The 21,294-nt window shown below is 36.4% G+C and overlaps 1 protein-coding gene across 1 annotated transcript in view; it reads right to left on the reverse strand.

Moving 5' to 3' along the window:
- Nucleotides 1-21,294, reverse strand: part of USP32 (ubiquitin specific peptidase 32) — a 200,329-nt gene that overhangs the window by 48,687 nt on the left and 130,348 nt on the right. The window contains exons 8-11 of the mRNA XM_007464900.1: nucleotides 20,191-20,306; nucleotides 19,751-19,813; nucleotides 18,480-18,563; nucleotides 13,063-13,124 (exon numbers count right to left, since the gene is read on the reverse strand). Of these exons, the coding sequence (XP_007464962.1) occupies nucleotides 13,063-13,124; nucleotides 18,480-18,563; nucleotides 19,751-19,813; nucleotides 20,191-20,306 (325 nt within the window). The remainder of the gene's footprint in view (nucleotides 1-13,062; nucleotides 13,125-18,479; nucleotides 18,564-19,750; nucleotides 19,814-20,190; nucleotides 20,307-21,294) is intronic.

Raw genomic sequence — 21,294 nt, forward strand, 5'->3', positions numbered from 1 at the left:
GCGGAGCACAGGCTCTGGACGCGCAGGCTCAGTGGCCATGGCTCACGGGCCCAGCTGCGCCACGGCATGTGGGATCTTCCCGGACCGGGGCACGAACCCACGTCCCCTGCATCGGCAGGCGGACTCTCAACCACTGCGCCACCAGGGAAGCCCCCACACTGTGATTTTTAAAACACTATTCTTATTGAGGAGAAATTCATATAACATAAGATGGTTGTATGTTGCACATTTTAAATGTACTAAATGCCACTGAATTGTATACTTAACAATTGTTTTTTCTTTTTTAACATCTTTATTGGAGTATAATTGCTTTACAATGGTGTGTTAGTTTGTACTGTGTAACAAAGTGAATCAGCTATACATATACATTTATCCCCATTTCTCCTCCCTCTTGCGTCTCCCTCCTACCCTCCCTATCCCACCCCTCTAGGTGGACACAAAGCACTGAGCTGATCTCCCTGTGACATCTGGCTGCTTCCCACTAGCTATCTATTTTACATTTGGTAGTGTACATATGTCCATGCCACTCCCTCACTTTGTCACAGCTTACCCTTCCCTCTCCCCATGTCCTCAGGTCCATTCTCTACATTTGAGTCTTTATTCCTGTTCTGCCCCTAGGTTCTTCAGAACCATTTTTTTTTTTTAGATCCATATATATGTGTTAGCATACGGTATTTGTTTTTTCTCTTTCTGACTTACTTCACTCTGTATGACAGTCTCTAGGTCCATCTACCTCACTACAAATAACTCAATTTCATTTCTTTTTATGGCTGAGTAATATTCCATTGTATATGTGTGCCACATCTTCTTTATCCATTCATCTGTCAATGGACACTTAGGTTGCTTCCATGTCCTGGCTATTGTAAATAGTGCTGCAATGAACATTGTGGTACATGACTTGCGGCATGTGGTATCTTCTCAGACCAGGGCACGAACCTGTGTCCCTTGCATCGGCAGGTGGACTCTCAACCACTGCGCCACCAGGGAAGCCCTATGACTCTTTTTGAATTATGGTTTTCTTAAGGTATATGCCCAGTAGTGGGATTGCTAGGTCATATGGTAGTTCTAGTTTTAGTTTTTTAAGGAACCTCCATACTGTTCTCCATAGTGGCTGTATCAATTTACATTCCTACCAACAGTGCTACAATTGTTAATTTTATGCTATGTGAACTCCAAAACATTTTCACACATCCCAACTAAGCAGTTATTTTCTATTACCCCCTTCCCCCAGCCCTTGACAATCACCAATCTGCTTTCTGTACCAATAGATTTACCTATTCTGGATATTTCATATATTTCATATAAATCAGGGGGCCCCAACCCCCAGGCCGTGGACCAGTATTGGTCCATGGCCTGTTAGGAACCGGCCACACAGCAGGAGGTGAGTGGCGGGTAAGCGAGCAACGCTTCATCTGCCGCTCCCCATTGCTCGCATTACCGTCTGAACCATCACTCACATTACTGCCTGAACCATTCCCCACCCCACCCTACCCCCAGAGTCTGTGGAGAAATTGTCTTCCACGAAACCGGCCCCTGGTGCTGAAAAGGTTGGGGACCACGGATATAAATGGAATCATATAATATGTGACCTACTGTGTCCGGCTTCTTCATTTGTGAGGTTCATCCATGATGTAGCATGTATCAGTACATCATTCCTTTTTATGCCTAATATTTCATGGCATAGATATACATTTTGTTTATTCATTCATCTACTGGTTGATATTTGGGCTGTTTCCACCTTATGGCTATTGTGAATAGTGCTGATATAAACATTTGGCTACAAGTATTTGAGTGTCTATTTTCAATTGTTTTAGGTATATACCTAGAAGTGGAATTGCTCGATTATGTGGTAATTCCACGTTGAAGAAGTACCAACTTGTTTTCTAAAGCAGCTATTACACCATTTTACAATTCTACCAGTGATGCAATGAGGATCCCAAATTCTCCACATCATCAAAAAATTTATTTTCCATTTTAAAAATTAAAAATATCCTAGTAGGTGCAAAGTGGAATTTCATGTGGTTTTGAACTGCAAAATTTCCTTAATGACTAATGTTTTTGAGCATCTTTTCAACTGCTGGATAACCACTTGTATATCATCTCTGAAGAAATGTGTATTCAAGTCCCTTGCCCATTTTAAAATTGAGTTATCTTTTGGTTGGTGAGCTGTAGGAGTTCTTTATATATTCTACTTACTTGACCCTTGTCAGATCTATGATTTACAAATATTATGTCTCATTCTGTAGGCTTTCTTTTCACTTTCTTGACAATGCCCTCTGATGAACAGTTTTTTAATTTTGATGAAGCCAAATTTATCCATTTTTTTCTTTGGTTGCTTATGCTTTGGGGGTCATGTATAAGAATTAATTTCAAAATCGAAATCATTCTTGGAGAAATATTTTTGCAGGATATAGAATTCTTGTTTTTTGTTTTTTCTTTCAGCACTTTAAATCTTATTGAGGATCCATTGTATGTGATAAGTAGCTTCTCTCTTGCTGCTTTCAAAATTCTGTCCCTGGCTTCTGACAACTTGATGATAATGTGTCTTGATGTGGATCTCTTAGAGTTTAACCCTGCAGTTCAATGAGCTTTTTGAATGTTTAGGTTCTTGTCTTTTATCAAATTTGGTAAGTTTTTTCTTCAAGTATTCTGTCACTTCCTCTCTCTCCTCTCCTTCTGGGATTCCCATCACATGAATGCTTGCTGCTATTTCACAGGTCTCCTAGGCTCTGTTCATCTTCCTTCATTCTTTTTCCTTTCTACCCCTCAGTCTGGGGTAGTTCAGTTGAACTACCTTTAAATTTGCTGATTCTTTCTTCTATCTACTCAAATCTGGTGGTGAACCTCTCTACTGAATTTTTCATTTTGCTTATTGTACTTTTCAGCTCCAGAATTTGTGCTTGGTTCCTTTTTATACTTTCTCTTTACTGATATTATCTGTTTCTCCATACATCATTCTCCTGGTTATTTAAACCTCTTTGTTCATGGTTTCCAGCAGCTTTCTGAACATATTTAAGATAGTTGATTAAAATCTTTGTCTACTAAGTCCAATGTCTGTGCTCCCTTAGAGACAGCTTCTGTTAATTTCTTTTATGAATGTGCAATGGACTTTCTTGTTTTGCTGCATGGTTCATAATTTTTGTTGAAAACTAGACCTTTTGAATATTATAATGTGGCAACTCTGGAAATCTGATCCTCCCCCCGCCCCCGCTGGTTTTTGTTGCTTGCTATAGTGTTTGTTCAGTGACATTCCTAAACTATTTTTTGTAAAGTCTGTTATGTGTTGTCTCTGAAGTCTCTCTTCACTTCACTTGTGTTCAGCTAGTGTTTTGACAGAGATTTCCTTGAATGGCAGGAGCGAGGGAAGAGGGAGAGAAAAGGAATAGTAGGGGGAAAAAAAGAGAGAGGAAGAGAGGAAGAATAGGGAGGAGGGGATGGAGGAGGGCAGGGTGGGGAGAGGAAGAAGATGAGGAGGAAACAAAAACCACTCCTGTCTTTACAGAATAGCTCTGTGCTGGGGAATTCTTCAATGCTTACCCAGGCTCTTTACAGCTGCCTTAGCCTTCATTTTATACATGCCCTCAGTCTAGAGATTAGCCAGAGGTGAAAACATAGGGGTATTCTCAGGTCTATTCTGAGCATGCATCTTGCCACAAGTATGTGCATGGCTTTCTAAATTTGCTAGTATACATAAGTGTGCTTTCAAATGCTCTAATTTTCCAAGGAAACTCTCTCCAGCTTCTCCTCCTAGACTTTTGGCACTCTGTTGTACAGCTCAACTATAATCTTTTGCCCCAGGTGGTTACGGTTTGTTCATTTGCTTTACAATATTTTTGAGGAATGCCCACTGCTTTTCCAGCCTGGTTAAGTTCTCAGTTAGGCATACCAGAGATGAACTCCTTGTGTCAGTTCTTCAAATAAACCCAGACAGGTTAGAACAAACACAAATCTTTGTGAACATGGTGTGCTCTGTTCCATGTGAAACCAAGCACAGGTGCCTAAACCAGGAACATGGGTTGCCATCTGCAAGACTGACAATGAACCAGATAAGGGCAAATATAATTGCCAGAGTTTTCCTATTGCTTTTTCAGTTGGCCTTTTTTTAAAATCCAGCATTTGCTTAGTTGCTATAAAGCTTCAACTCTTTTTGAGAGTTCTAACAAAGTTTGCTTTGACAGTTTTTCCTTTATTTTTCACTGTTTCTGTGGAGAGAGAGGCTCTTGGAACTACACCAGTTTCACTGAGTCACTGCTATCATTGTGCTTTTAATTTGCCTTCCCTGAAAATGCATGGGTGCACTAGCTATTCATTCATATATATTTAGTGAAATGCCTATTCAAGTCTTTTGCATATTTTACTTGGATTTAAAAATGTTGTAACACTCACTTATATAACCTGGAAACAAGTCCTTTACTGAATAAATGATATGCAAATATTTTCTCCCAGTCTCTGTGTTAATGGTGTCTCTTGAAACTTGAAAGTCTTTAATTTTGACTATGTCCAATTTATCAAAACAAATTCATTTATGGATTGTGCTTTTGGTGTTATATCTAAGAAATCCTTGGCAACACCAATCACAAAGACTTTCTATTGTTTTTCTCCAGAAATGTTATAGTTTTAGTTTTTACGTTTACGTCTACGGGATCCATTTGGACTACATTGTTTTTGTATGGTATAGGTAAGGATCTAAATCTTTTCAAGGTGGATATCCAACCATTCCCACACAATCTGTTGAAAAGACAACCCTTTCTCTATTACATTTTGTTGGCAAATTTGTAGGAAATTAATTGACCAAATATATAAAGGTTTATTTCTAAACTGTCAGTTCAGTTTGATTGACCTGTGTGTCTGTCCATGTGCCAGAACCACACTACCTTGATTAATGCAGGCTTATAGTAAGTTTGAATGCAGGAAGTTCTCCAATTCTGTTCTTTTTTGAAGTTGTTTAGGCTAATCTGAGTGCTTTGTGCTTCTATATGAAAATTAGGAATATCTTGTCAGTTTCTACAAAAAAGCTAGGATTTTGATTGGTATCATGTTGAATCTATAAATCAGTTTGGGAGAATTATCTTGACAGTACTGAGTTTTCAAACACATGAACATGGAAAGTCTCTTCATTTACAAACATTTTAATTTCTCTCAGCCTGGCTTTGTCGTTTTCAGTGCACAAGTCTCACACTTCTTTCATTAAATTTGTTTCCTAGGATTTTATTTACTTTGATTCTGTTGAGAAAGGAACTAGAGTCTTAATTTTAACTTTACTTTCAAATTATTCAGTGTTAGTAAATAGCAATTCAATTGATTTTTTAAATTGATTTTGTATCCTACAACCTTGTTGAACTAATTATTAATTCTAATAGATTTTCTGTGGATTCTTTAAGAGTTAGAATCTATGTCTGCAAATAGAAACGGTTTTACTTCTTCCTTTATAATTTGGATGACTTTAAAAAATTTATTTATTTAATCTTACCTGATTTCACTGGCTAGAACCTCTAATACAAAGTTGATAGATGTGGTGAGAGCAAGCATCCTTGCCTTTGTCCTGATCTTATGGGAAAAGTCTTCAGTGTTCCACCATTAGATATATCAGTTGTAGGTTTTTCCAGAAATCTTTATCAGGTTAACAAATTTCCATTCCCCAAAGGTTTCTTTGAATGTGCATAGTTGTGTTCCAATAAAACTTTGTGTACCCTGAGATTAGAGTTTCATTTAATTGTAAAGTGTCCCAAATTATTAATCCCCATTTGATGTTTTTCAAACATTTAAAAATGTAAAGTAACATTTTTAGCTTGCAGGCTGTATAAAAATCAGGTAGCATTCCCAAGTTAGCCAAAGGGCCAGAATATGAAAACCCATGGCCTAGAATACAGTCTGTCCTAGACTGTATTCCATGTGCACTTGAATATGTATTCTGCTGTTTGCTGGGTAGACTGTTCTGTTACTGGGTGCATATATATTTACAATTGTTATATCTTCCTGATGAATTGAAACTTTTATCATTATAAAATGTCTGTCTGTAGTAACATTTTTTTGCATAAAAGCCATTTTAATTCTAATATCAGTATAGCCACTCCAGCTCTCTTATGATTACTATCTGCATGGTTGTACCTTTTTCATCCTTTTATTTTCAATCTATTTGTGTCTTCAAGTACAGATCATCCACAATTTATGATGGGGTTATGGCACGATAAACTCATCATAAGTTGAAAATATCTTAAGTTGAAAATGTATTTAATACACATAATCTGCTGAACATCATAGATTGATTAGCTTAGGCTACCTTAAACGTGCTCAGAACACTTATATTAGCCTACAGTTGAGCAAAATCATCTAATACAAAACCCATTTTATAATTCAGTGTTGAATATCTCATGCAATTTATTGAATATTATGCTGGAAGTGAAAAACACAATGGTTGTATTAGTATAGAATGGTTGTAAGTGTATTGGTTGCTTACCCTCGTGATTAAGTGGCGGACTGGAAGCTGCAGCTCACTGCTGTTGCCCAGCATTACAAAAGAGTATCGTACCACATATCAGTAGCTCAGAAAAAGATCAAAATTCAAACTATGGTTTCTACTAAACATGTTATTGCTTTTGAACCATGATAAAGTCAAAAAATCATAACTCAGGGACTGTCTGTAGTTGGATTTAAAAAGATTCAGTCTATCTTTAGCTTTTGATTAGCGTATTTAATTCATTATTATTTAAAGTAATTATTGGTTTGGATTTATGCCTACTATTTAGTTATTTGTTTTCTATTTATTTCAAGTTTTTTTTTTTTTTTTTTTTTTTCGGTTGTTGTGGCCTCTCCCACTGCGGCGCACAGGCTCTGGATGCGCAGGCTCAGCGGCCATGGCTCACGGGCCTAGCCGCTCCCCGGCATGTGGGATCTTCCCGGACCGGGGCACAACCCCGTGTCCCCTGCATTGGCAGGCGGACTCTCAACCACTGCGCCACCAGGGAAGCCCCCTTTCAGCATTTTAAATGCCATCCCACTGGCTACTGACCTCCATCTTTTAAGAACGTCAGCTGCTGGCTGTATTGGGGTTGCCATCTACAAAAGAAGTCATTCTTCTCTTCCTGCTTTTAAGATCTTCTCTTTGCCTGTAGCTTTTAACAGTTTGACCACGTGTCTAGATATGAATCTCTTTATGTTTCACTTACTTGCAGTTCACTGGAATTCTTGAATTACTGATTTTCAACACATTTTGGAAGGTTCAGCCATTAATTTGTCAAATATTTTTCTCTGCTCTTTTCTCTCTCTCTCCTTTCCTTCTGGAACTTCCATTATGTTTATGTTGGTATACTTATTTCTGGCATTCCATGTCTCTGAAGTGCTGTTCACTTTTATTTATTCTTTTGTTTCTGTTCTTCATATTGGAAAAATCTCTATTGGTTTATATTATATTTCGCTGGTTATTTCTCTGTCGGTTCAAATCTGTTGTGAATTTTTGTTTCACTTACTGTACTTTTCAACTCCAGAATTTCTATTGGCTTCTCTTTTAAAATTTCTGTCTCTTTACTGATATTTTGTATTTGAGCAGTCATTGTCATGATACTTTAATTCTTTAAAAAAAAGCTTACTTTAGTTCTTTGAAAACATTTATATTCAAATACTGCTTTGAAGTCTGCGTACTAAGTCTAACATCAGTGGCCACCTCAGAGACAGTTTCTATCAACTAGTTTTCCCTCCGTATACGGGTCATATTTTCCTATTCTGTTGAATGTCTTGTAATTTTTTGTTATCGAAAACCAGACATATTTGAGAATATATTTCAGCAACTCTGGATTCTGACCGCCCCCCGGTGTGTTCTTGTGACTTCCTGAACTAATTCTGTAGAGTCTGTCTCTTCTGCAAGTATAAGGCTGCTCAGTTTTCTTTATTATTATTTTTAAATATTTATTTATTTATTTAATTTTTGGCTGCATTGGGTATTAGTTGTGGCATGCAGGATCTTCGTTTAGGCATGTGGGATCCTCCGCTGTGGCACACGGGCTGCTCCGTGTTGTGGCATGTGGGCTTCTCTCTAGCTGTGGTGCATGGGCTCCAGAACGCATGGACTCTCTAGTTGTGGTGCCTGGGCTCTCTAGTTGTGGCCTGTGTGCTCAGTAGTTGTGGCACGCGGGCTTAGTTGCCCCACGGCATGTGGGATCTTAGTTCTCCGACCAGGGATCAAACCCACGTCCCCTGCATTGGAAGGCAGACTTAACCACTGGACCACCAGGGAAGTCCCAGTTTTCTTTATTATTATTTCTTATATTTATTTTTAAGCCTGGATTTCTTGGGAAGAGCATAACTTACTTGCCAGCCAATGACTGGTGAGAGGCTGTGCTTAAACATCTGGAGCCACTTGCACCTTTTCTCTGATGGATCTGTGTTCACCATTTGAGAAACACATGCAAAGTTCAGAAAGGTTACAAACCTTCTCTGTGCAAGGGAAGGCTTTTACTTTCTCCATGTGCAAGGATTCCCATTAAACCAGGAATGAATAGACATCTAAGGCTCGCTTTGGTGTCTTCTGAGCTTGCATGTAGTCTTGTATATACTAGCAGCCTTCCAAATCATTTAGAATATGGGGAAGTTTATTAATACTCACTATGGTTATCTTGTTCTCTGGATCTCTTTGTTAAAATTTTGACTGGGCTGTCAGTCTGCTGCTTCCCTTAACCAGTACCTCAACCCCAAGCTAGCGATGTTCCCTGATTGTTTGCCACCATGTGATCTCTACTGTTTTTTACAATATTTTTATAAGATTGTTTATATTCTTATTTTCTTTTTTTGCTTTCATTTTTTTTTTCTTTTTTTTTTTGCGGTACGCGGGCCTCTCACTGTTGTGGCTTCTCCCGCTGTGGAGCACAGGCTCTGGACGCGCAGGCTCAGCGGCCATGGCTCACGGGCCCAGCCACTCCGCGTTTGCTTTCCTTTTTTAATTGAAGTATAGTCAATTTACAATGTTGTGTTAGTTTTAGATGTACAGCAAATTGATTCAGATACACATATATATATATATTCCTTTCAGATTCTTTTCCATCATAGATTATTACAAGATATCGAATATAGTTCCCTATACAGCAGGCCCTTGTTGTTTATCTATTTTATATACAGTAGTATGTATATGTTAATCCCAAACTTCTAATTCCACCCCCCACCCCCATTTTTTTTTACAATTCTCTTGGCCAGGCACTCAGCCCTGCTCTACTGCAAATCAAGTCAGCCCTCTCTGGCCTGCCCTGGTAAAACTATCATGCAGATCTGTTGGATGGGAGGGCATGGGAACAGTCTCAGGTAGAAATACTACAGAATCCCATTATTCTTACCAAGGTTTAGTAGTTTTTCTTGAATAAATGCTTCTCAATTTGCTGAATAACTCTGTTCAGTTTTCAGAGTCCTGAAATGGTTGGCTGACAATTTTGCCCAGTTGCTTTTTGGGGAGAGAATTTGCTGAGATCTTCACTCAGCCATTGCAGAAATCATGATACTGATTTTTAAATTAATTAATTAATTATTTTTTTCTTTACTGCTTTGGGTCTTTATTGCTGTGCGTGGGCTTTCTCTGGTTGCAGCGAGTGGGGGCTGCTCTTTGTTGCAGTGTGGTATGGAGGCTTCTCTTTGCGGTGGCTTCTCTTGTTGCAGAGCAGGGGCTCCAAGCATGCAGGCTCGGTAGTTGTGGCACACGGGTTCTAGAGCACAGGCTCAGTAGTTGTGGCACACGGGCTTAGGTGCTCTGCAGCATGTGGGATCTTCCCAGACCAGGGATCGAACCTGTGTCTCCTGCATTGGCAAGCAGATTCTTAACCACTGCACCATCAGGGAAGTCCATGATACTGATTTTTAAACAAAGTACTGATTCTTTAAGTTAGCGACAAATATTTCTTTCTTTCTTTTTTTTTGTGAGACAAATATTTCTTTCACTTCATTGCCTATGTAACAACCTGACTCATCCTTTATTTATTTATTTATTTAAAAATATTTATTTATTTTAGCTGTGCTGGGTCTTAAGTTGCAGCACGTGGGATATTTAGTTTTAGCAGGCAGACTTCGTAGCTGCAGCATGCGGCTCTTAGTTGTGGCATGCGAACTCTTTAGTTGTGGCATGTGTGCAGGATCTATTTCCCCAATCAGGGATTGAACCCGGGCCCCCTACATTGGGAGTGTGGAGTCCTACCCACTGGACCACCAAGGCAGTCCCTCATCCTTTACTTTTTATTTAAAAAAAGATTTTTTTTTTGAAGATCTAGTTCAGTTTATTCAATGATTCATGAATCAGGTAGCATCCCGTCTAGCAACTAGAAGCGTGATTCCCTGACTCATCCATCAAAAACCATCACAGTAAAACGAATTTTTGAAGTGAAAAATGGAGGCAAGATAAAACAAAACTCAGAAATCCAAATGAAATAAAAAATTTGGAACCTAGGATTTAAAATTCAGATTTATTGAAAAATACAGAAAGCAGTAGTTGTGTTTTTAATGAAAAAAGTCCTAGACTTGATTCTGCCACCTCCATGTAATTTTAGTTAAGTTCCTCAACTTTTGTGAATCTCAGTTTTCTCTTTTATAAAATGGGATGATAAAATTAATTTCATGCAGTTATTCTGAGGACTAGATGAAATAACCTAAGTGTAAGTATTTTGCAAAGGACAAAGTTTTATAAAAATATAAGATTATCTCAATATTATATTTTTAAATAGGGTTGCTATGAACATTTGCAAAATAAGCCAAGACATATATATACAGTTTACACAGCATTCTTAATATCTATGCTAAGTCATAATGACTTAAGAAGATATTAGTATAATATGAAATTATATTGCAGTGCTGTCAGAAAAAAAAGCTACTGCAGCTACATAAAAGCCTTTTAGTATTTCCTTACACTATCTCATTTGTACACTTCAATGTATTTTTAATTTTTATTTTACGAGAGTTAAACATTAGAGAAAATCAAGCAACACTGTCAATATCTGTAAACTGTAAATAAGAAGTCTTCTGAGCATGAAAATTAAAAAGACTACACAAGACTACAGTTTTTATGAAAACAACATTTTAAAAAAATGGATTTTGCCTAACCTTCTTTAAGAACCATTTTAAAAAATCCATTTTAAAAACAAAATATATTTACTACTTCAAGCAACCTAAATCTCAACTGGCACCGCCTATTTAAATGTGACTACGTAATCTTGTTCTCTGGTGTTCCCAACAGCTCTGTTTCAGTAAAATCTCTTCTATCCATTAGTCCAAAGCCAAAAGAAACTACTAAAAAAGTAGCTATACACACTACTTTAGGAAAAAGTCAAGTGACAAACTATATGTTGAGACTTTATTCTAAAAGTAAAGTTTAGTAGAGATTCAGTCATATTTCTAAAACTTTCTATATAAATATGTAGTATAATAGTAATCCTAAAGCAATGAAAGATACTTAAGGTATTAAAAATTGAATTATAACTATAAAAATATACAGGCTCATTAACCCAGGTATATGACTTCAAGTAATTCTGCCTAAGTAAATCTCTAATCAAAGGCTTATAGACTTTATTACTAAATTGTTCCAATATACTTATGTTAAAGAAAAATAGAGATAAAATTAGGGGATGAATAGGACCTATTAGCCAATCATTTAAATTATAAGAGGATTTTATTGATAAATAAAAGTGTCATTTTATATTATCTGCAGTGGAAATGTAAGCAGAAAGTAAAACTATATTTCAGAATATTCTCACTTTTGTAAAAAATTTACAAATTCCATCAGAGGTATATACGTATGTGCATATGTGATAGAGTGTCAACAGTGTAACCATCAACAAAATGAAAAGGCAACCTATAAAATGGAAGCAAATATTTGCAAACCACATATTTGATAAGGGGTTAATATCCAAAATATACAAAGAACTCATATAATTCACTAGCAAAAAACCAAAACAATCCAATTAAAAAAATGGGCAAAGAAAAAAAAACGGGCAAAGGACCTGAATAGACATTTTTCTAAAGAAAACATACAAATGGTCAATGGCTACACGAAAAGGTGCTCAACATCACTAAAAATGAGGGAAAAACAAATCAAAACCACAATGAGATATCATCTCACATCTTTTAGGATGGCTATTATAAAAAAGATAAGAGATAACAAATGCTGGCAAGGATGTAGAGAAAAGAAACCCTTGTACACTGTTGGTGGGAATGTAAACTGATACAGCCATCACGGAAAACAGTGTGGAGGTTTCTCAGGAAATTAAAAATGGAACTACCGTATGATCCAGCAATCCCACTCCCGGGTATATATCCAAAGGAAAGGAAATCATTATCTTGAAGAGACAGCTCTATTCCCAAGTTCATTACAGTATTATTCACAGTAGCCAAGGTATGGAAATAATCTTAAGTGTCCCAAAGCGGATGAATGGATAAAGAAAATGTGGTGTTTTTATATATATAAAATGGAATTTTATTCAGCCTTAAAAGAGAAGGAAATCATGTCATTTACAAAAACATGGATGAAGCTGGAGGGTATTAAGCTAGGTGAAATAAGCCAGACAGAGAAAGACAAACACTGCATGGTATCAAAAAAAAAAAAAGTCAAATTCAGAAACTGAAGAGGAAAGTGGCTGCCAGGGGCTGGGAGAAACAGAGGTCAGTAAAAAAGGTACAAATTTCCATTATAAGATATATAAGGTCTTCAAATCCAATGTGATATAGTTGATAACAATGTATTATATAAATGAAACCTGCTAAGACAGCAGAACTTCAATGTTCTCACCCCCCACCCCCGAAAGGTAAATATGTGAGCTGATGATGATGGTGTGTTAATTAACTCAATGGGTGAAATCCTTTCATAATGTATACAATATATCAAGTCACCACATTGTACACTTTAAATATCTTAACCCAATCCCTTGGTTAGGAAGTTAGTTTAACAAAAAATTTCATTACATAACTATTTTGGAGAAACAAAGTGCTATTGTAATAATAACGTTAAAATGGGACATGCTGTTACTCAGTAACAATATATTTCAGGTGTCAGAAATTTCAACTATATAATGAAAAATATACAGATTGAAACTACAAACTTACCTAATAATTTGTCCTTCCTCTTCCGGAGTAGCTGGTCTTAACCCCAGAACTATGTGACATACCTAGAGATAAAAGTGGTAAATTAAACTTCTTTGGTGCCAATGACGGGACTATAGACTATTTCACATTCTCTGTATGAGATCCATATTCTAGATGGGAATCTAAATCAGCAATAGCTTTCAATTGATGAATTATCAATGATCCACTTAAGCAAATCTGAACTTTAAACTTAAGTTTTCTGTTTTGTTGTTTCTTTTTAAACAAACCATTGCAATGGAAGGCAATTTCCAAATCTCTGCGTGATAAAGAGACACAGAGAGAGAGAGAGAGAGACAGAGAAAGGAAGAAAGGAAGAAAAGGAGAAAGGAAGGAAGAAACTACTTTTCAGAATATTTCATTAACACTATATATCTTAATTGTCTCACAGAGAGAATATTACTTCCTTTCCTGAAATCTGAAGAGCATACCATGGCACCTGGGCAGAGAGGTGAAGGGGAGATGAAAAGGACACAGAAAATGAAGGATAATGGTGGCATTTCAATTTGAACAACTCTAAGAAAAACATTATTGCCACTAGTGCTAAATATGCTTTTTTTTTTTTTTGTGGTACGCGGGCCTCTCACTGTTGTGGCCTCTCCCGTTGCGGAGCACAGGCTCCGGACGCGCAGGCTCAGTGGCCATGGCTCACGGGCCCAGCCACTCTGCGAATGTGGGATCTTCCCAGACCTGGGCACGAACCCGTGTCCCCTGCATCGGCAGGCGGACTCTCAACCACTGCGCCACCAGGGAAGCCCTAAATATGCTTTTTTAAGGCTCATTTTCTCCTCAATTTATTTGCCTTCTCTAAATATCATCACAAAAGATACGATTTTTCCCCCAACATTTAACATGACAATTTTCAAAAATACAGAAAAGTTGAAAGAATTTTACACTGAACACCTCATACCCATTACCTAAGTCTAACATTAACATTTTTATTATACTTAATCTATTCATCCCTCAATTCATCATCTTAATTTTTACATGCATTTCAAAGTAAATTATAGCTATTAGTACAACTCCCTGTAAATACATCAGCATGCCTGTTTATAGTTTTGTTTACATTTTGAGGCACAATTTACTTAACAGTACACAAATTAGGTTTATAAGATTCATGCACGTATCAGTAGTTCATTCATTTTTATTGCTGAATAACAGTCCACTGTTTGAAAATACCATTTTATCCATTCTCCTACTGATGCATACTTGGGCTTTGGGTTTTGTTTTTTTTTTTAATTTATTTTTGGCTGCGTTGGGTCTTCGTTGCTGCGTGCGGGCTTTCTCTAGTTGTGGTGAGCGGGGGCTACTCTTGGTTGCGGTGCGCAGGCTTCTCATTGCGGTGGCTTCTCTTGTTGCAGAGCACGGGCTCTAGGGCATGCAGCTTTCAGTAGTTGTGGCACATGGGCTCAGTAGTTGTCGCTCACGGGCTCTAGAGCGCAGGCTCAGTAGTTGTGGTGCACGGGCTTAGTGGCTCCGCGGCATGTGGGATCTTCCTGGACCAGGGCTCAAACCCGTGTCTCCTGCATTGGCAGGTGGATTCTTAACCACTGCGCCACGAGGGAAGCACAGGTAGCTGGGTTTTTGTAAGCAAACTTAATGAAAAGGAAATATAATATACATGCTTAAAAGTGAACAATATTTTTAAAAGATTTTTTAATTGAAGTATAGTTGATTTACAATATTGTGTTAGTTTCACATGTACAGCAAAGTGATAAAAGTGAACAAATCTTAAGTGTACAGTTTAGTGACTTTTCACAAAGTAAACACACCTATGTAACCTTCATCCAGTCAAGAAACAGAACATTGCTACCTCTCCCGAAGCTCCACTTTGAGTTCTTTCCCAGACACATTTGCAGATGTGTACCCCTTTAATGTGTTCACTATACTAAATTCTACCACCATGGATTGGTTTTGTCTGCTTTTGAATTTTCTGGCCCAGTATTTTCCACTCAAAATTATGTAAGATTCATCCATGTGGTTGTGTATAGCACCAGTATATTTATATTTATTGTTTTAAAGTAAACCATATGTATGCATGTGCTACCATTTCTGTTTATGGATTTATTGTTGATAGGTACTCGGGTCATTTTCTGTTTGGGGCTGTAATAAAAAGTGATTATAAAAACCTATTCTATGTTTCTTGGTGCTCAGATATACACGTTTCTGTAGGGTACATACATGGGGTAGATTTGCTGAGTCATAGAGTATACATAAAAACAGCCAAACAATTTCCAAAATACTTGTAAGAATTTATATTCCTACTGGCAATGTGTAAGAGTTCCAGTTTCTTGTTATCCTCAACAATGCTTCATATCACCTCAAAGCTAACCATTCTAATGGATGTCTAATGGTACTCCAAGTGTGATTTTAAAATGTATTTCCATTATGACTAAAGAAGTTAGCCCCCTTTCATAATTATTAGCTATTTGGATATTCTCGTTTGTGAAGCACCTGTTCAAGTTTTTTGTACACTTTGCTATTGAGCTTCTGCCTTTTTTCCATTGATTTTTGCTCTTTGTATGCCCTATATACAAGTCTTTTGTTGGATACAGGTATAGCAAATATATTCTTATCTTTTCTTTTCTTTTCTTTTTTTTTTGGCCACACCGCGTGGCATGGGGAATCCTAGTTCCCCAACCAGAGATCGAACCCGTGTCCCCTGCATTGGAAGCGTGGCATCGTAACCACTGGACCGTCAGGGAAGTCCCTCTTTTCATTTTCTTAATGGTATCTCTTGATAAAAAGAATTCTTAATTTTACTGAAGTCCAACTTAAAACTTTTCTTTATGCTTAGTGCTCTCTGGAAGTATCTTGGCTGCATTGGGTCTTCATTGCTGCGCGCGTCCTGTTTAAGAACTCTTTGCCACCTCAAAGTCATGAAAATATCTCCTATATTATTTTCTAGACATTTTATTGTTTACCGTTCAAATTTATTAGATTTATAATCTACCTAAATTACTTTTCATGTATTATAATGGGGTGGGAATAATGATGCATGTTTTCACCATATGAATACTAATTAATTCAGTACCACTTACTGAAAAGACCACCCCTTTGCATCTGCAATGCAATGTCTTCTTTGTTATAAATCAAGTGATCATACCTATGTAGGTCTGTTTAAGAACTCTCAATACTGTTCCACTGGTTTGTCTAACTTTATGCAGATATCACATTGTCTTAATACTGTTATTTTATAACAAGTTCTAATATCTGGTAATACAAGTCCACTGTTCTTTAATATCACCTTTGCTATTTTTATTTTTGGCCCTTCATACTTCTCTGTGTATTTAGAATCAGCTTGTCAAGTTCTGCAAAAACACAATGACAACAATGAACTTTTTGGGATTCTGATTGTGAGTGCACAAATCTTTAAATCAACTGAAGGGGAACTGACATCTTTAAAGTATTGAGCCTTCCAATCCATAAATATGGATTATCTCCCTCTGTATCGTTTTTTTTTATTACTGCTGTAACAAATTATCACAAAATTTGCAGCCTAAAACAGCACAAATTCATTATCTTACATTATGTAGGTCAAAAGTAAGGCATGGATCTCACTAGGCTAAAAATTAAGACGGCAACAGGGCTGTCTGTATTCCTTTCTGGAGGTCAAAGGAAGAATATGCTTCCTTGCCTTTTCCAGCTTCTAGAGTTCACCCACATTCCTTTGCTCGTGGCCCCTTCCTCTTTCTTCAAAGCTAGCCACTTGCACCTCTCTCACTCTTCTTCCAACGTCATTTCTTTCTCTCTGACCACAGCTGAGAAAGATTTTCCACTTTTAAGGACTCATGTGATTAGACTGGACCCATCTGGATAATACAGGCCAATCTCCCCATCTCAGAGTCCTTAAACTGATACATCTGCAAAATCCCCTTTGCCATGTAAAATAACATATTCACAGGTTCCAAGGATTAGGGCATGGATATTGGTGGGGGTGGGGGTAGGCTGAGTTATTCTGCTTACCACATTATTTAACATTTGATACTTTCTGACAAATGTATAAGATAGAAGATCCTGCTCATGTTTAGCATGCTTCCTCTGCAAAATATTGGGCACTGAGTTTATTAAAAAGGATTGAAAATAAAGTATTACCACAAGAATGGTTTACTAATTCTACTGATACTTATGTTACACTTAAATACTCAGGCAAGAGTGGGATCTTGGCAAATAAAATAAGAGCATAATTCAAGCTTTTATCACTGATCTTACCAGCTAACTCTACCTATTTTAAGACACAGATAGAAAATAAAACTAATTAGCATAACAGTCTGCTTACTCATATATTAAGTGAACATAAAGTTTACTTAAGGGGTCAAAATGTTTATATAACTAATTATGACTTAAAGTAGTTGAGAATATTATTTTAAACGAGATAAAAAAATAGCTGATCAATTTTCGTATTACCAAGCAAGTCACTTCTGTTTATAGTAGTGATTTATATTATTTCTGTACATTTTTTGTTTTACAAAGCCATCAACTTAAATCCCTGCTGAAAACTGATAGTGGAGCAGCTGAGTGATTTATATGGCTGTTATAGGCTTATCAGATTGCATATGCTTTAAATATACATTGATTAGTCATTAGCTATAAGGAAGAGTTCAATTTCCATGTATTATCGTTGTGTCACAGACAAGTTACTCTTTATTTGCAATGGAAGATCATGATACATACAAAGATACTAAACCTTTCTGACTTTCACAGGGATGCTTTTACAAGGAAAGGAAAATATAATAAGGAGAATCTAAAATACCACTCCTAAATCAACAAATATTTATAAAGAACTATGAAAAATGGGAAACCATAAGTTATTTTTTTAAATTGGAGCAAGAGAAGTATTTTAACTGGGAAAACAGTTAAAATATGGCTGCTCACTCCTAGCAGCTATTCTTTCCTCCTCCTTCTTCAATCTTTTTTGGACCTTCTAAAGAATTAGAAAAAAAAACAAAACTGAGAAACAGTCTTGCATCTAAGATAATCTCCTAACTGGGAAGATTGTATATTTTGTGAAAAATTTACAGCTGCCTACTTATGATCCATCTCTCTGTTCATACAGCCTTACTTGTTAGGAGGGGGCCTTTAAACAAGACAACAATGAAGAAAAATAGCAAATTATTCTCTATGTGTCTACATTCTCCTCTGTCATTGCTTGTAAGATAAACATAATCAGCTCTATTCTACCCTCCTATCGTCTCATGACTTTGAGAAACTTCAGTAGGCACTCATGCTCTCTCACCATCCTTCAGGTCGTGTACGGGATAATGTAGTTCTTTTTATAATATATGGTTTTGTAGCCTAGTTGTAATAACTATTACATATGGAAAAGATGCAGAACTACTGGTACCACTGTCCTCTGTACCTGTCATTTACCTTAAACATACCTGGAAAAGTAGATTCAAAAATTCATTGGCCAGAACATTTTTCACGCTCCAGATTTGATAGTCTTCTAGAGTAAGATGGCCCATCTGAAAGAGAAACAGTATTTTAAAATATCTCATTTTTTATAGTATTTGAATAAAATCTGGTTTATTAAACTTCTAATTGTCATATGTCTGAAAGAAAACCAGTAATTTAAGGTAGACGCTATGTGTTCATCTGAGAAGTAGGCCAGCTAGGATAAGTTTAAAAGTAACCAAATTTTGTTGAAATAGTCAATGGCAATGAGGACAATTTATCACCAACAATCTTCTTCCGCCAATAAGACCTGGAAAATAACTCACAGTATCTTCTGGTTCAAAGGTTACTTACGGAACCCACAAAAGGCCCTGAGTAGGGAAAATGAAGCATTTACTAATTTTGAAAGCATTTTTGCAGACTCTTTGGATTATGACCTTTGATCCTAACAATTTTCTAAGACCTTCTTAGAAATATCTGGCAATTTTATCAGAGTTCTTAGAGATTTAAAAGAATTTAATAAATATAAAAAATGAGTATCTACATTACATTTCCCCAAAATGCAATTTAACATTACTCTTGTAAGTTGAGTAAAGCAATATTTTCTTGGTGTCAAAGTGTACCAAAAATTACATTTTCATACAGAAGGCAAAATATATATAAGCTATTAATTACACGCTTATTCTGGCTGCCATTAAAGAACTCAGAAGAGATCTTTACCAATATTACTTTTTAAATTTTTTATAAGAATATATGTACCACCCAGATTGAGATAAAAGGTCATTTCCATCATCCCAAATATCCTTATGGTCCTCCCCAGTTAAATCACTCATCCCCGAAATCACTGTTGTAACACCGTTTTGCCTCTGTTCTTGAACTTCACATAAATGGAATCATACAATATGTGTTCTTTTTTCTGTGCATTCTTTCGCTCAGTATAAGGTTAGCCCTACCATAACTTATTAAAATGGGAGAAATAAAGATTATAAATGATGGCAAGGGCTGTGTCTACTTAATTTTTATAAAATGCCTAGCTTATAAAATATAATAAATGTTTTTATGTATATAACACTTAATGGAGTTGTTTAAAGATGGAATGGGCTATCTTTAGAGACAACTTGGAGGTGTTGTAACAACAGATCCAAATAAGCACTTGGTGGGGATGAGGTAGAAGAGATTTAAATATATATATAAACTATATAAACCAATTCAGAGTACAAGATATTTTTAGAAAAGGATTAGTCCCAGCGAGACTCACCTTTGTGGTGTCATGTGCATTCAATATGCCTTCTACAATGTCAGATAGATCCATGTGTAATTCCTTTAAAAACAGAAACCCAAAGAAGTAATTAGAAAAGAGTAGATATCATCTTTACTAGTCAGTGACGAAGGTATACGATATTTTGGTCAAGTATTTTTTAAAATTACCATTAATAGATTGTTACACTTGCTTTAAAAAATTAAGCCAATTTCCCTCTGGTTTCATTTTTACTTTACACAATACATTCAGTTTATGAAATTTTCTAAGGCAAATTCTTTTTCCAATTTTGTACCTTCAGCTATGGATATTTTGAGTAGCATAATATAGCAACTAGAGGTAATAACAAATCCCTTTCTCTTGATCTCTTTTTAAAATTTTTCACTCCGTTTTCCTGTTGGAAATTTACATGCAACAAGATGCATACAACCAGAATTTACCGGGATGTCATCGGTGCGGTTGTCCTTCCAGACCTCTAAGAGTGCAACCACCATGTCTCTCAGTTCAACCCTGGAGAGAACTCCATCACGGTCAACATCAAACACCTTGAAGCAAACTAAAGAAAAGAAACTCTTATGAAGGGAAATCACTTTTATATTCTGAAGTACAATACGTTTTACTGGAAGCTGCCTTAGTAAAATTACTTAGTTTCTTAAGCAAGTATATTCTGGATTAAGTCTGCTCATCTGAAGCAGACTATGTCATTAAAGTCCTCTGAACTTGTAGGACTTCCTACACATACTTGCTAAGTCTCTCTATCTACATCATTAGCCAGGTTGGAAAACCCTATCCTTCCCCGAAATCTAGAGTTAAATTCCTTGCAAACTGAAAAATAAGAGCCAAATTACTATACAATACCTCACAGATTTTGAGGAGGTAATTCAAGCCTTTAAATTAATTTCTAATATTTAAAACTGATCACTTCAGAGTTGATTCTCACAATGCTGAAAATATTCCATCTACATTAAGAATCAGCAATAACAAGGTGGTACAGTTGGCCCTCTGTATCCACAGGTTCCACATTTGCAGATTCAATCAACCACAGATCGAAAATATATAAAAATTAAGAAAAAAATTTTCCATAAAGTCCCCAAGAGCAAAACTTGAATTTGCCACACTGGCAACTATTTACATAGCATCTACATTGTATTTACAACTATTTACATTGTATTAGGTATTATAAGTAACCTAGAGATGATTGAAAGTATACAAGATGTGCATAGGTTATATGCAACTACTATGCCATATTATACAAGGACTTGAGTATACATGGATTTTGGTATCCGAGGAGGTCCCAGAACCAATCCCCAGCAGATACTGAGGGATAACAGTATAAAGATTTTGCCTCTCCAATGTAATTAAGGCACACTCATTTTTGGCCAAAGAACAATTTCAACTCTTCAATTCTTTGTTTATATACAACAGACTAAGAATTAGAAATAGCAGCACTTTGCTAATTAACATCAAATGAATCACTCTAGTTTATTAACTTCCAGTAGCAAAAAAGAAATTAAAAAAAAAATTTAAGGTAATAATAAACCTCA

Source organism: Lipotes vexillifer, unplaced genomic scaffold (genome assembly GCF_000442215.2).
Source record: "Lipotes vexillifer unplaced genomic scaffold, Lipotes_vexillifer_v1.1 scaffold788, whole genome shotgun sequence".
NCBI classification, from domain to species: Eukaryota; Metazoa; Chordata; class Mammalia; order Artiodactyla; family Lipotidae; genus Lipotes; species Lipotes vexillifer.